This window comes from Primulina eburnea, chromosome 18, assembly GCF_022965805.1.
Source record: "Primulina eburnea isolate SZY01 chromosome 18, ASM2296580v1, whole genome shotgun sequence".
Taxonomy (NCBI): domain Eukaryota; kingdom Viridiplantae; phylum Streptophyta; class Magnoliopsida; order Lamiales; family Gesneriaceae; genus Primulina; species Primulina eburnea.
The window spans coordinates 32,574,337-32,589,587 of record NC_133118.1 but is presented as its reverse complement, the minus strand read 5'-3'; the positions used below and the strand labels follow the sequence as shown (position 1 = coordinate 32,589,587).

Sequence of the window (15,251 nt, the reverse complement as noted above, 5' to 3'; positions counted from 1 at the left end):
TTTGGTAAATGAAATACTCAGAATGAGTATTAAAATACTGGATATTAAAATATGCAATGTAAGTTCACCAAATGCTCGCATTTTCATCCAAGATGCATTTGGATGATATGTTCACTTCATTTAATAATTTTTTATTTTTAAAAAAACAAATTTGTAACTAAACATTGAACTTTTTCAAGTACTTAGTTTTACTTGCGAAATACCTAATTTCAATTTTAAAATACTTGATTTGGCAAATGAGATACTCAGAATAGGTATTAAAATAATGGATATTCGAATATGCAACGTAAGTTCACCAAGTGCTCGTATTTCCATCCAAGATGCATTTGGATGACATGTTCAGTTCATTTAATTATTTTCTTTATTTAAAAAAAATTGCAACTAAGTATATAACATTTTGAAGTACTTACTTTTATTTGCGAAATACCTAATTTCAATTTTAAAATACTTGATTTGGTAAATGAGATACTCAGAATGCGTATACTGGATATTCGAATATGCAATGTAAGTTCACCAAGTATTCGCATTTCTATCCAAGCTACATTTGGATGACATGTTCATTTAATTTAATTGTTTTTTATTCTAAAAAAACAAATTTGCAACTAAGCATTGAACTTTTTTAAGTACTTAATTTTACTTGCGAAATACCTAATTTCAGTTTTAAAATACTTGATTTGGTAAATGAGATACTCATAATGAGTATTAAAATACTGGATATTTGAATATGCAACGTAAGTTCACAAAGTGCTCGGATTTCCTTTTAAGATGCATTTGGATGACATGTTCAAGATCTTACTTTTCAGCAGCTACAAAGCTTTGAAAGAGAAAAATAAGCTTGAAGCGAATATTTGAAGATTTCCAGACAATGTTCTTCGAGAGAATAGCCTCTGATAGGAACGAGTAGCATAATCCGTGGATTTACAATTTACATAGGAATATAAAGTCGGATACCCGTCGATAGTCATAGTCCAGTAGGTCGAAATAAAATGACATGCAATTCACCCTTGATAAATAATTAAAGAGATTTAATTACTTCATTGAGTTGAATTAGTTTGACATAGCTTGAGAGGGCATGTTCAAATGGATAGGAAATCTCTTTGAAAGAATAGATCATTGTCGAACGAATTAAGTAGATTAGCGAGAGGTAGGTGAACCGAGATTCTCAACAAATTCATTTCTAATTGAACTTTAATCAATCATTCTAGCTTATTTATTTCATCATTTAATCCTTGAACCATTTCATTGAGTTTTTATTTAATAATTGTAGTAGTAAACAATTATCTGAAGTATCGCTGCTAAAAATTGAATAACTGATAATAATAATTGAGAAATACAGTCCTTAAAGGAACTATATTCATACTCTTGTACACTATATTATTACTTGATATCGTGCACTTGCGATTATTTCTACCTTGAATATTATTAATTTTTACTAAGAATTTTACAATAAAAGTTTTGTCCGATCACTAAGCATTGAATATTTTGAAGTACTTACATTTACTTCCGAAATACCTAATTTTAATTTTAAAATACTTGATTTGGTAAATGAGATACTCATAATATGTGATATAATACTGGATATTTGAATATGCAACTTAAATTCAGTCATGGTTGGTTTTTTCAACTAAGATTTATTAGAATACTTATTCATGTCATTTAAAGAAATGAACATAGTTCATTACTGATCCGTGGAGTAAGAGTAAGTTGTTTGTAGATCAAAATAAGCACTTACCTTTAACAAAAATATAGTAGCATAATTGTTCCGTAATAAAAGTAAGTTCTTTCTTTGTATACCGAAATAAATTGTTATTTTTATTTCATGAGGAGTGATGAACAATGTATTTGTTAAAATTTCAAATGCATTGAAATTGCATCATGATGCATATTAGAAATATCAAGTATTTTATTACCTATTCTGAGTATCTCATTTATGAAATCAAGTATTTTGAAACTGAAATTAGGTACTTATCAAGTAAGCTAATTACTTTAAAAGTTTCATGCTTAGTTGAGAATTTGATATATTTTTTTAAAAAATAGATATCACATGAGAAGGATATGTCGTCCAAATACATCTTTCAAGGAAAGACCAACACCTGGTGAACTTACATTGCATATTCGAATATCCAGTATTTTAATACCCATTATGAGTATCTCATTTATCAAATCAAGTATTTTAAAATTGAAATTAGGTATTTCGCAAGTAAAAGTAAGTATTTGAAAAAAATCAATGCTTAGTTACGAATTTGTTTTTTTTTTTACAATAAAAAAATAATTAAATGAAATGAACATGTCATCCAAATGCATCTTGAATGGAAATGCGAGCATTTGGTGAACTTACGTTGCATATTCGAATATTCAGTATTTTAATATTCATTATGAGTATTTCATTTACCAAATCAAGTATTTTAAAATTGAAATTAGGTATTTCGCAAGTAAAAATAAGTACTTCAAAAAGTTCAATGCTTAGTTGTGAATTTGTTTTTCTTTTAAAATAAAAAATATTTAAATGAAATGTACATGTCATCCAAATGCATCTTGGATGAAAATGCGAGCATTTGGTGAAATTACATTGCCTACTAGAATATCTAGTATTTTATTAACTTTTATGAGTATCTCAATTACCAAATCAAGTATTTTAATATTGAAATTAGATATTTCGCAAATAAAACTAAGTACTTGAAAAAGTTCAATGCTTAATTGCGAAATTGTTTTTCTTAGATAAAAAAATAATTAAATGAAATGAACAAGTCATCCAAATGGATCTTGGATGAAAATACGAGCACTTGGTGAACTTGAATTGCATATTCGAATATTCAGTATTTTAATACCTATTCGGAGTATCTCATTTACCAAATCAATTATTTTAAAACTGAAATTAGATATTTCACAAGTAAAAGTAAGTACTTGAAAAAGTTCAATGGTTAATTGCGAATTTGTGTTTTTAAAAATAAAAAAAAATAATTAAATGAAATGAACATGTCATCCAAATAGATCTTGGATGGAAATACGAGCACTAGGTGAACTTGCGTTACATTTTCAAATATCCAGTATTTTAATACCAATTTTGAGTATATCATTTACTAAATCAAGTATTTTAAAATTGAAATTTAGTATTTCCAAGTAAAATAAAATATTTCAAAAAGTTCAATACTTAATTGTGATTTTTTTTTAAATAAAAAAATATTTTAATTCAATGTAGATGTCATCCAAATGTATTCGAGAATGATAAGGACCAACAAAAATAGGAATTTAAATAATTTTTTATTAGTTAAAAAGGGTAAAAAAGTAAAAATGCTTAAAACATGTAGTAAAAACTAAGTTGATCTTGTGTTAGGTATTAAAATACAAAATAAAACATATGGGTACTGAATCTTAAAAAAATCATTGACATATGCATTTTTCACTAAATTACCGATATTCTTCATTAATATTTTAATTATTTTTTAAGCTACTGCATGATAGTGACATGACGATGGACCTGATCTGCCCGGTCCTTTTCATTCTAGCTTGCTTGTTCCCACGTTATATATATATATATATACACACACACACACACACAGAGGGAGATAGAGAGAGGGAGGGGGGGGGGGGGGGGTGCGGAAGGTGGTCACCTGATCATCTAAGTTCTTGGGACTGTAAAGAGATGGATCGAGGTGGGGGCATGTAGCTTATCTGAGGCGGGGGAGGGTGGATGTGGTCACCTGATCATCTAAGGCAAAGCGAATCCTCCTTTTTGAGTTTGCATTTTATTAGCATTTCAGTACCAAATGCAACCTTAATTATTTTTGAACTTCACAAAAATTAGAAGAAAGAATCCTATGCGACTTGACCAGTACTGTAATATATATTCACATGTTGCATTCGACAAAATAAAGTACAATTGTGAACGAACAAGACGTACATTAAACTTTTCAAAGCAGACAAACACATGTCATCATCCCAATCCATCAAATTTCATTGGGAACTTGTCTGTCTATCTCTGCCTTGATTTACTATCTGGTTCAACTTGGAATTAATTATTATTTTTATATAGAAATAGAATTCACAAGTGCGCAATATTTATTATTTATTTATTACAAGGCAAGCATGCATTTATGTGGTCCGAGAAGCATTCAATTTTAATCATAACCAAAATTTCATTAATACTGCACTCAATAGACAGTAGACTGACTCATGCGATATTTTCTTTCACATGTACATTAAACCAAATTAATTAAATGTAATCTAAAAAGTAATCATGATTCGCATCTTTAGATATACGTACGTTTGTTGTATATCTGAGCTACCAAGAGATAGCTAGGGTTTCAAATTTCAACACTAGTTTCTTCCCGATCAACATTCAAAGAAAACAAAATAAAAGGGTCCTCAAAAGATTTAACCTTGCCCAAGATTTTTACGTTTGATTTCCATCATTATTCTGAGCACATGCAGCACCAGGACTGTTGTTCATGCAGTTGCTCAAACTCAGAATTTCACTTCGAGACAAAGGCCTGAGTCCCAAGAAATCCCTTGTCAATCCATCGTTTCCACCACCTTCATTCGCACCCCAAACTTCCTTTACTGCCACAGGATGATTAAAGATTCCACCAAATGCATGCATGTCTCCATCAAATCCAGTGCTTGAAGAAATTAGAGGATGCTCGGGGTTGTTCATTATCATTTCATGTAGGAAAGAAGAAGTCGAAGAAGAAAGAGGGTCATTATTAGTAATGTTATTGTTGTTGCCAGTGTCACCTCCTGATGCACCTGGTCCTGTACTAGCACCACCTGTCATTGCTGCAGCTTTATTACCAAATGAAGTCAAGCCATTGATAAACTCATCACGTGAAGACAAGTTTAAACCAAATCCAGCTATTATATTTTGACCAGAATAAGAAGCGGACATGTGAGTTTGGTGGGGCCTGATAAACACACCCGCGGGTGATGCACATTGGTTGCTGATGCCTTTTGCGCCAATCTGTGCTGCTTTCTGCAGCAATGCAGTTGCTGAGAGGTGCGGAGAGGGTGGTTGGGGGTGGTGGTAGGGGGGTAGGGCGGTGGAGCCCAGGCTGTTGCTAGGGTTAGGGTTTGGATTCAGATTCTGATCATGATGATGATGATCTTGGTTGTGCTGAAAATCTTGAAAGAGTGATACTGATGATGGAGTGGTACTGCTGATGAGGTCAATGGGCTGTGGGCCAAGAAATGATGTGCAAGATAGCCGTGGTGGGATCTCTGGCCTCAGGCTGAAATTTTGATGTTGTTGCTCTTTCTTGATGGGAAATGGGAGCTGCTCATTTGTATTATTATTGAATTGGGATCGAATTTGTTGGTGATTCGTGTGATGAGAAGAAGCACCTGCGCCAACTTGAAATGGGATTGTGATATTTCTTGCATTTTCTTCTGCTAGAGCATCACAAAAGGCTCTGTGCGTGATAAAGCTATCTCTCCTGAAATAGAGTAAGAAAATTACATTCAAGAAACACACACAAACACTATATGTGTGTATTGATTATATGCTGAATAAAAAATTATTGGGGAGCCTGTTTGTTTATGAATAGTGAGTGGGGGTCTCATTTGACAGGATATGCGAAATATGTATAATTTAAAGTTAATTTAAAGTTACAGAGGAATATTTTAATCAACAAGTGTGTGTCAAATCACTAGACTTTTTCACTCTTGTTGAAATTTGAAAATTAAGTCCCTGGAAAAGGGAAAATATAGATTAGACCAAAAAGAAGAATAATTTTGAGAAAAAAGGACAAAAAAACAGTTACCAAATTAGAAAATCAAGAATTGCCATCTACAACTAGCTAGCCATTTTCATACACTGATTGATAGGATAAACTTCACACAGATCCAAAAAGGAAAAACCTTGATAAACTAACATAATAATTAAGAAATTTGTAACACAATTTACTTGATTAAAAAAAATGGTGATTTTTGGTAACTAAAATAGAGACTCTTAAGTTTAATTACCTGGAGAAGATAGTTCCACAGTCACATCTGTATTCCTTGGTGCCACAAATCTTTGAGTGTGCTTTCCAGTCTGATTGAACCGCATACCTCCTTGAGCATTTCTCACACTTCCATTTCTTCTCCCCATGTTTTCTGCAAAAGTGCTTCTTAATTCCTGTCAAATCTCCCAATGCCCTGGATGGATCATGGTGGATACAGCTGCTTTCTGGGCAAACATACACTTTTTTCCTTATCTCGTTGCTTGTTCTCTGCTTCAGCTTCCATGGCAGATTGTGACCTCTTCTGTGAAGCTGCAGGTTTTGGTCTCTTTGAAACCCTTTTTTGCAGATTTCACACACAAATCTGTTGGTTGCCAAAAGGGTTCTCGGTGACAAAGCTATTACTTCTGCATCAGGGTCTGGTAAAAAACCGGAAGAATTTCATTTCCTGAATCGCCTATAACAAAAAAAACTGGAAAAAAAGCTGATTTTTTTGGTGGGCCTTTGCTTTGTTTTTTTTTTTTTTTTTACCTGGATGGCCTGGTTGGTTTCTCTTTTTCTTGATTGGCTGTGGCTGTGGTTGATTTGTGGGAGGAAAATTATACAGTGGATTGTACATTCCACCATTGTCGTTCCTGTTACTTGAAGAAACACTAGCTTCACCAGATGCAGTAGTCAAGTTAGACATGTTTTCTTCCACAGGAGTTTGTTGAATTGATGCCAAACTTTTCATCATTTTTTTCCCTTTAAATCTGAATATTTCTTGAAACAGATGCAAATTAATACATCAGCAAAAGCATAATCATTAGCTAGAAATCCAAGTACTGTTGCATCATGGGGTGAGGATGAGTCCACAGATCTTCAACTTTTTCTTTAAGACGGGATTTTTGAGATCTAAAGACAAAATACTAATCTAGAAAAAGGCTGAAGTAGGTGAAAACTGGACAAATATTTGTTCCTTAAAAGTCTAGTTTCTTGTTTGAACCTCAAAACAACTTCAACTCCCTTCTTGATGATGGCTTCTTCCACCCTTTGGCATCACCACAACAGACAAGTACTATTTCTTTTCTTGAAAAATAAAATAAAATAAAAGGAAGATAAAGCTAAAATCTGACTGGAGCTTATACCAAAAAAGAAGAAGAAAAAACCACAAGTTTTTCTTCAATATTTTCTTGCTAAAACCAAGAAAATCAGATCAGAAACAAGCATTGTAAGAACAAATGACGAACAAAATCCAACTTCCTGTTAATGAATTTTTTTAAAAAACTTTTAAAAATGGTTTTTTCAGTATGTGGTGTGTTTGTTTTTTAGAAGAAAGAGATATGGATGAGAAGAAATCCCTGAAAATTAATCCACCCCACCTTTGCAAAAAATAACACACAAGCCCTGCGGCTAATTCTGACGTGCACTTTCTGTCTTTACTTTTGTTCTCTTCTCCAAACCCCAGGAAAAAAAAACTTAAAAAATAAAATCTGATATTTATTAATAGCTTTTTTAAAAAACTATTATTGCTCCAATTTGAACTCCACCTTTCACTATTCTTATATAAAGAAAAGCCGCCATGTGAAAAAGAGACTTGTTTTTTTTTTTTTATATACAGAAAGAGACATTGATAATTTGCATGATTTTTTACAGTCTAATTAATAAAGTTGGCAGTAGAATATATGCCTTTCAGATTTGTAATTGTGTGCATGCATGATTGAGTCATTATATTGATTAAGTCTTTGTAATTATTTAACTTTTGTTTCATAATTATTTTCTGATCATCAATTTTATATATAGTAAATCCTTCTTAGTTGGTTAATTAAAATTTGAGTGATTGATTAAGCTAGCAAACTATGTATTTAAATTTGCAAGAAATTCAATGCATTTGTTTGACTTCATTTTGTAGCTATCATGATTATTTCACTTTCCGTGATCCACTTGGGCAATTATTGTTATTATTTTTAGACATTGGGAACACATGATTGCTATGCTAAACTTGTTGGTATAGATTGCTGAAAATGTAAATTATTTGATTCAATAGTAATTGTTTTTACATTGAGTAAAGAGTAAATCATTTATGAACTATAATTCAAATTATATTATTACATGTGCACCTTTTAATATAATTTATATATCTTCATGTTTTATGATATGATTTTCTTATTTCTACTTCAATTAGAGAGATTTTTTGGGGGTATGGTCTTATGTATACTGTTCCAAGGATGGACATTTCTGTCATTGATTTCTAATGGTAAAAAGCATTAGATTTTATTTGAAATTTGTTATTGTTAAATAATAATATTTCACTGATTGGAAATTATCTTCTCTTTTGGAAATGCAGATTTTTGTGTCATTCCATTTAGTTGTTATCAACTTAACTTGGGCCAAAGAAAAATTCCATATTTGGATAATATAAAGTATGATGATACTTTTAATAAATCTAAAAGTATCTCTTTTACATTTTCATCGTCTTATCCATATTTCAATTTGTAGCATAACCAAATGGCCAATTTTGTTAAAAAAAATAAAATCATGTGAATGCTGACAATTTTTGCAGTATAAGTTTGAAAATGTTGCCTTAAGTTGGCAAAGAAGAAAGAGAGACGTTGATAGTGGTGTGTACTTGAAGTATTTTGAGGGTATAATATATTTATCTCCAAATTTGTCAAAGATATTAAAACCAATATATTTTCATGAGTCGAGTCAGGTAAGTGATCCGTCTATAACATCTGGAAAAACCTAAAATTTAAAATTCAAAGCTCTAGGGGATACTTTATGTAGTCGTCATTATTATCTCAAGAAAATTTCAAACATAACAATGACCAATCGTGTACTGGCTCTATGATCCTTTTTCCTTCAAGCTAAGGTTCTTGTTTTCTCTTCAAAAGTAAAATATAAATAAAACCCGAGACGCGTTATCGACAATGCTGTCACGATGAGTCAACACACTAAAATAATATATACTTTTGGAGGCCAAATCAGTACCAAATTGAATTGGAATCATATGATATCGGGGGATTCCACGAGGGATCGTAGGAGACATAAACGAAGGACAAATACAGAAAGATGGAAAACGAAATGCACATGTAGAAACAATATGATATACACTCGTTGGCATGCAATGTTTATATGATCATATACATAATATAATATATAATTCTACATACATTAAACTTTAATTTGTTGTATATTGACATTATTTTTTCCATCAAATACTATTTCACATCTGGTAAAATAGTATAACCATATACAATTAAATTTCAAAATAAAATAGAGGGATTTTGTTTCCCTCGCCCTGATTTTGTTGAGCCTTAAAGTCCAGAAAATAATCTGATTTTGTAGGCTACACCAAGGAAAGAGTCCACACTCTCAAGTCAAAAAGGGCTGCTCAAATAGACATTTACTAGCCTCCTTAATTCACTGTACAACACTAATTTATTTATTATCTATATTATGTTTTTTTTTTCTTCAATATTTTTCCAACTGTTGTTGTCTTCCACTGGAAATTGTATGATGCAAAAGATTTCAATGGGATGTACTCATTGCAGTTACTCGGAACCATGGATTTCGTTAGGCTTGATTTGAAATCGAATAAAAATGCAGTAAATAGATCTTAATACTAATTCCTTTGAATCAAAATCAGCTAATGAATGATGATATTGTCTCCTCTTTCTGTGTCTTAAGAAATCGAATTTCACATTTCAATTATCATGCATCAATGCGCAGAGTACGATTGAATTTTCCTTCAGGTTATAGAGATACCGGCACACGGAGTCCATCGTAGCTAAGTTGAACATCAAGTCCTTCGGTCTCCTTCAACTTCACGAGATTTGAGTTCACTTCATCGTGATCCATGAGATGCATCATGCCTAGTTACAGATCAAAGTCGAGGAAACAAAAAACATTCTAGGTCCAAAGAAGAGACAGTACAACAATCAGCATTGGAAGCATACCTGTGAAAAGTGTTCTTTTTGGTCTGATTTTTCGAACCTCCTCCAATGCCTGGGAAATTTTAAATATAACTATCAGATGACGGGTGACTAAGCATCTGCCTGAGCCTGTCGTGATTTGCTACTGAAGTAACTTACTTGCGGGAGTCCAAAATGTGTTGAAGAAGATCGATCTGGTCTCAGAGCATCCTAATCGTGGAAATACAGGAAAAGTAATGATGACAACAAAACCCACTCAACTAAAAGAACGAAGATGATGCTCACGAGTCGACTGAGAGGCAGAGCCAAGACCACCCAAGGGTTGGGGAATAAAATTTGAATTATATTTTTATGCGGGCAGAACCAAATTTTTTAAATATTTTCTGAAATAAAATTTACATTCATAAGCTAAATTGATGCCTTCTGAAATTTAAGTGGGGCAAAGAATTATGCACAAAAATGCAGAGGGAAAAGAGATAGAGACCATAATAAGAATTTCACAGTTCTCGAGAAGAGGATACGTATCTTCGGGTATTTCACTAACATCACTACAAACACACAGAAAAATTATCAGCCTCCACTAAAAAAAAAGATTGAATAAACCACAATTATTTAAAACATTACCTAATATAACAAATATTGCCAAAACGAAAACCCAAAGAACGATAACCGCGGCCATGCCAGACTGGTAAGGGAATAAACTGCAAGACAACATTAACAAAACAAGAAGATAAATTGGTAAAGAACGCTCAAACATTCCATATAGATACATATATCTATAAAATTCAGAGCCTAAGCCCTAATAATAGAATATCATACTTCAATAAGGAACATATTGAAAAATTTCACCTGAAGATCATTTACTGAGAATGGCTCTTCTTGTATGACGTTAAACTGCAAGTCTGAAACTGCAGCACCAGGTGTCACACCACTTTTATCTACCAAATAATAATGAGTTTTATTCATCACCTAAAATTATAAGGGTTAAGTCAGTCTAACAAGAGTCAGATATTTTACCATAAGCAATGCCAATGGCTATCCTTGTTGTTAAGACGGACCAAACATATGGAACTCTCAACAAACTACAGACTCAAATATACTCCATGCACAGATAGCAGACTTTAGTCTAAGTGACCACTTACAATGGAAACCTCGTTAAACATCTAAAACCCAAATGAAGGATGTACATGATAAAGCCCAAGCGGGACAAAAATTATATTGTTTTTTTTTGAAAAAGTGATAATTGGCTTTTGAATTCTGCAGGAAATATCATTCACGCTTCAAGAGATCTCAGATGGAAATCGAAAGCTGTGGAAATTAATTTCTAAGTCCTCGAGGTTATTAATAACTAAAATTGTATAAAAATAGTTGTACTTATCATGTGGACATATGTTGGATGAAGAGGGTGGAGGGAGCGGGAGCAGTGAGCAATTTTCTGGTTATATCCATCCAGTATGAGTTTGTTTAAGTAAAGGTAAATTATACCATCAGTAGTAAAATATCAACAAAATTTTATTGAGGGATGCAGATTCAAAAGCAATAAGAACCTCAAAGTCACGCAATGTAGTATAAATTGGAACAGAAGGCTGAACATTATTTGTCCAGTCACGAAGATCGTCCAAACCTGAAAGAAGCAAGCTTTCTTATATATAAATGCTTAGCATTTTATGACTTCATCATCCATAGAAATTTTAAAGAAATAATGTGAGAGACCTCCAATTGCATCAGCATGAGAATGTGTAATAATAACGGCATCAATTGTTCTTATCCTGGCAGAAATCCAAGTCGTTATAACAAGGAACTTCCATGAAGATACCCATGAAAGAGGCCATTACTTGTTCTTTCCCATCACTTTATTAATACAACCAGTATGTGGAAAATATTCAGTAATAAATGCATAACATAAATTCTGAAAAATTATGTGATGAGGTACAAATAACGGTTAGCAGACCTTTAACTAAAGTAAGCTTACCCATAAGTCGGGAACCATCTCAGAGCACTTTGATAGAAAAACCTGCATCGAGCAAGGATAGTGGTGGTTTAGTGTGTACCATAGCTTCGCAGAATGAACAACTGAATATCTACTAAATTCAATCCAACAAAGCTAATGCCTACACCCAAAACTGTCATTTCTTGAATATCTATATTTTGAGGTTCCTCTCAATAAACAGAAGTATCTTTCAAAGTATCGAAAATTATTGTACTTATTCGTGATAAATTTTTAATCCCGGTTCAAATTGAAGAAAGTCATTGTTTCTATGTCAACATTTTCTCATTAAAGCCATTGTGATAGGAAGACTACTTGGACCTAGGTTGCAAGAACTATACATGGAAGACAAACGATACATTCAATCACATCAGATTATTCTCATATACGATGATATTCAACAAGTGGTACGTGCTCGGTTATTTCAGCCAAAATCAAAATATTGAACAAGTGATATGAGCATTTACTTTTCTTCACATTGACACAGCATATCAAAGATGATTATGAATAACAAAACCTAGGAAAAAACCTCAAAGATTTGAGCAAAATACAATGGTACAGAACCCATCATTCAAGATGCATGTGACAATCAAGAAAATCTTGTTATGTGAAATGGAAGAACTTTTAACATACTTGCCGGCATCAATAAGAATGTTACATTCTCCCAATGGCCTTGGTAAGCGGATGAGGAGGCTTGTGTTAAGTCTCTTATTTCTGTTACCCGGTTCTGCAGCCTTGAAGCAAACCTGTTTATAGAAGTATCAGTCCGTGTAAGTTAACATTCTCATCTCTGAAACCATAATCATGAATTCTGCAAGCATGAAATATGTGCAGGCATACTGGGCATGTCTTATTGGGATTAGTAAGGCAGCTCACACGTGGAATCCCTTCACTAGTCCCGGTTCCAATAAAAATGATTTCAGATTGGTCTAAAGAAACTTGAGCTCGTCCAGGATCACTAGCATAACCTGTGAGAAAATCAAACATATCCTTAGCGACGATTCCTTCTTGAAATAAAAAAATCAGTATGAAGTACAGTCAAGCAGCATACTATCCTACAAAGATGAGCTAATTGATCTACTAAAGCCGAAACATTCTCACCCCTGTTAAACAACTACAGAGATCTAAAATTTCTATACAAGCACACGGAATATAGAAATGGATGGGGGGGATACTGCGTAGGGAAGGAGTAAATATAGAGTCAGCCCACTATCAAAGTACCACCTCCCAAAAATGACTTATGTGCATAAACTATTTAGCTGGGAAAAAACCTGTCGGGTCACTGGAAACATGCATACTCTATTTTATTTCTTCTGGTTTATGATTGACAAAGTTTTTTATTTTATATATTAAATTCAGGAAAAAAAGCTGAATTCAACCATGTAAGTAGGATCAAGAATGTGTTCCATTAATAAATATTAATAATATCCACATTAATCCCATAAGCATTAACATTCTAAAAAGAAATCGATCTTAAACAATGATTATATTCCAAATTCCTTGTTTCTTACTAGAGAAAGGTTGCTCGAAACATCAAGAAGCAACAGAGCGAGCAAGCCAGGTTCAAATTACTCAATGAAATGTTCTTAACAGTTCTAAGTTCACATTTGGTATCTCAGGACATTGTAGAGTTGAGATGAAATAACCTACTTGTATAATGAACTGACACCAAACACACGAAGCAACAAAAAGCAAATATTGTTCAATTGAAAAACTCAACATATATATAATACCTCTGACTCTGAGTTTACCAATTCCACAAAATTTGGCTAAACCTTCAATTTGAAGCTAGATGATATTATACAATGATCAACCCAAGCTAAAGAGAGAAGCAATAAAGTCATTATAATTCTAATTCTCAACGTCTTTATCTTGATTCAACAATCACATTTCTAAAATGAATTTCAAACAATCAACAAAAACTTTCCAGACCAAAAAGTTTCCTTCTCACTTATAACTTACGAACTGTCCATTTTATTAGCTGCAAGTAACATAAAAAAATCACATAAACAACAAATCTGCACAAGAACACTTCAACGAAATTAATCAAATAGAAAAACAAATATGAAACAAGCCATGCAATAAAAAAAAAAATCAAAGCTTTTATGAATTGAAACTCACTTGAATGGAGGGAAGCCTGAAAAATAGAGCCAAAGCGAGTCGACCCATTTCTTAAAATCGATAATGGTGCCCTTGTGTAAAGATAAAGCGGGTTGATCGTACGAGTCAGCTGGATCCATGAAGAAGGAATCGGACGTACAATACCGAAAGGGATAGGTACAACCATTTAGGATATTCCGGTGTCTCCGGAAAAATGCTGGTCCTTTCTCAGGGAGGGCACCGACCAATTATTTTCAGATTTTTTATTTGAGCCGAAATATTTTCAGATTTTTGTCAAAAAGCACTGTAAATTACAATATTAAATGCTTTAATTTTTTATTATAATAATAATAACAAATCATTATATTGGTCTTCGTTTTTCTTGCACATTTGAAGGTAAATTTTTTTTTTTTATTAAAAAAGACACAATTAAAAAATAATGTTTGACTAATATCAATTTTTCAAAGTTTTCTAATTAAATATTATAGAAATTAAATTAATATATCAAAATATGAAAGAATTTACATATTTATAGTAATCCGAGGATTAAAAGCTCAATCCGAGCAATCATTCCTCGGATTTGAACATAGATTATTATTTTATTTTCCGAGTGAAGAATTGGTATGAAACCCATAAATTAATTAAATTCTCCCAATTTTGATTATATTTTATAGTATTGAGTTTAAAATTTTAGTATAAAAGATGAGTTAATCCGACTATATTATACCTTAGTTAACTGAAAAATGCAGAAGGTCACAAAAAACCATTAGGACAAAGGTAAGAAGGTGATGATCAGGAATATCTCTTACGATTGGGAAGAGTGAGAAACAACGATTAATTTCATTTGGATGAAGCTGAAGAAGCTTCAAAGAAACAATGAAAAGTGAAATAATCCTTCTATTGATTGTTTGTGGTTATCTTATACAAACTCAAAATGAATAATCTGATGCAATTCCTTACTCGTTGATGATCAATAGATGAAAATATCATCTCATTGAGAGAATGGATCACCATCTTCTGGCGCGTACGGGGCTATAACAATGGAGGAAAATGCAGTTGCATGCTTGGGCGTGCCTAAAGAAATGGATCGGAGCTGTAGTGAATGAGAATTTCAGTTAATAAGAGCACTCCATGCTCCAGTTTGTCGTGCCATCTCCCAGCTGGATGTGGGAAACTTGGCTGTTGCATGTTTTGGGCAGCAGGGCAACATCAGATTGCTCCAGGAATCAACTGTTCAAGGTAAAGAATCAAGTTGTCCAAATATTTGGGCTCGTTTCTTGAATGTTAGCTGATCTTTTGAGACAAGTAATTAAT

At 32.7% G+C, this 15,251-nt stretch overlaps 2 protein-coding genes across 3 annotated transcripts; both read right to left on the bottom strand.

Moving 5' to 3' along the window:
• Nucleotides 1-4,111: 4,111 nt before the first annotated feature.
• On the bottom strand, nucleotides 4,112-6,709 carry LOC140819736 (protein indeterminate-domain 7-like). Its single transcript, XM_073179918.1, has 3 exons — nucleotides 6,468-6,709; nucleotides 5,959-6,355; nucleotides 4,112-5,429 (listed from the first exon to the last, which is right to left on the bottom strand). Exons 1-3 carry the CDS (start codon nucleotides 6,670-6,672, stop codon nucleotides 4,394-4,396), a joined length of 1,638 nt encoding a protein of 545 aa, XP_073036019.1. The 5' UTR covers nucleotides 6,673-6,709; the 3' UTR covers nucleotides 4,112-4,393.
• A 2,815-nt stretch (nucleotides 6,710-9,524) lies between these two features.
• On the bottom strand, nucleotides 9,525-14,231 carry LOC140819372 (putative hydrolase C777.06c). 2 transcript variants are annotated; one of them, XM_073179439.1, is made up of 12 exons: nucleotides 13,959-14,231; nucleotides 12,714-12,805; nucleotides 12,471-12,583; nucleotides 11,823-11,864; nucleotides 11,564-11,619; nucleotides 11,398-11,474; nucleotides 10,700-10,819; nucleotides 10,475-10,551; nucleotides 10,335-10,398; nucleotides 10,010-10,060; nucleotides 9,875-9,923; nucleotides 9,525-9,790 (listed from the first exon to the last, which is right to left on the bottom strand). In XM_073179439.1, exons 1-12 carry the CDS (start codon nucleotides 14,122-14,124, stop codon nucleotides 9,672-9,674), a joined length of 1,026 nt encoding a protein of 341 aa, XP_073035540.1. In that variant the 5' UTR covers nucleotides 14,125-14,231; the 3' UTR covers nucleotides 9,525-9,671. The 2 variants fall into 2 exon arrangements, with proteins under 2 accessions (XP_073035540.1, XP_073035539.1); XM_073179438.1 differs by having other exon boundaries at nucleotides 12,678-12,805; nucleotides 13,959-14,230.
• Between the last annotated feature and the right edge of the window lie 1,020 nt (nucleotides 14,232-15,251).

What these genes read in the sequence shown, in the direction of transcription:
- LOC140819736 (XM_073179918.1), bottom strand. Translation starts at nt 6,672, where the DNA reads ATGATGAAAAGTTTGGCATCAATTCAACAAACTCCTGTGGAAGAAAAC. An exon ending in AAACCAACCAGGCCATCCAG is followed by an intron (nt 6,356 to 6,467) that starts GTAAAAAAAAAA and finishes GTTTTTTACCAG; the next exon opens with ACCCTGATGCAGAAGTAATA. An exon ending in TGTGGAACTATCTTCTCCAG is followed by an intron (nt 5,430 to 5,958) that starts GTAATTAAACTT and finishes ACTCTATTTCAG; the next exon opens with GAGAGATAGCTTTATCACGC.
- LOC140819372 (XM_073179438.1), bottom strand. Translation starts at nt 14,124, where the DNA reads ATGGTTGTACCTATCCCTTTCGGTATTGTACGTCCGATTCCTTCTTCA. An exon ending in TCTCAGTAAATGATCTTCAG is followed by an intron (nt 10,552 to 10,699) that starts GTGAAATTTTTC and finishes GTTGTCTTGCAG; the next exon opens with TTTATTCCCTTACCAGTCTG. An exon ending in ACTGTGAAATTCTTATTATG is followed by an intron (nt 10,061 to 10,334) that starts GTCTCTATCTCT and finishes TTCCACGATTAG; the next exon opens with GATGCTCTGAGACCAGATCG.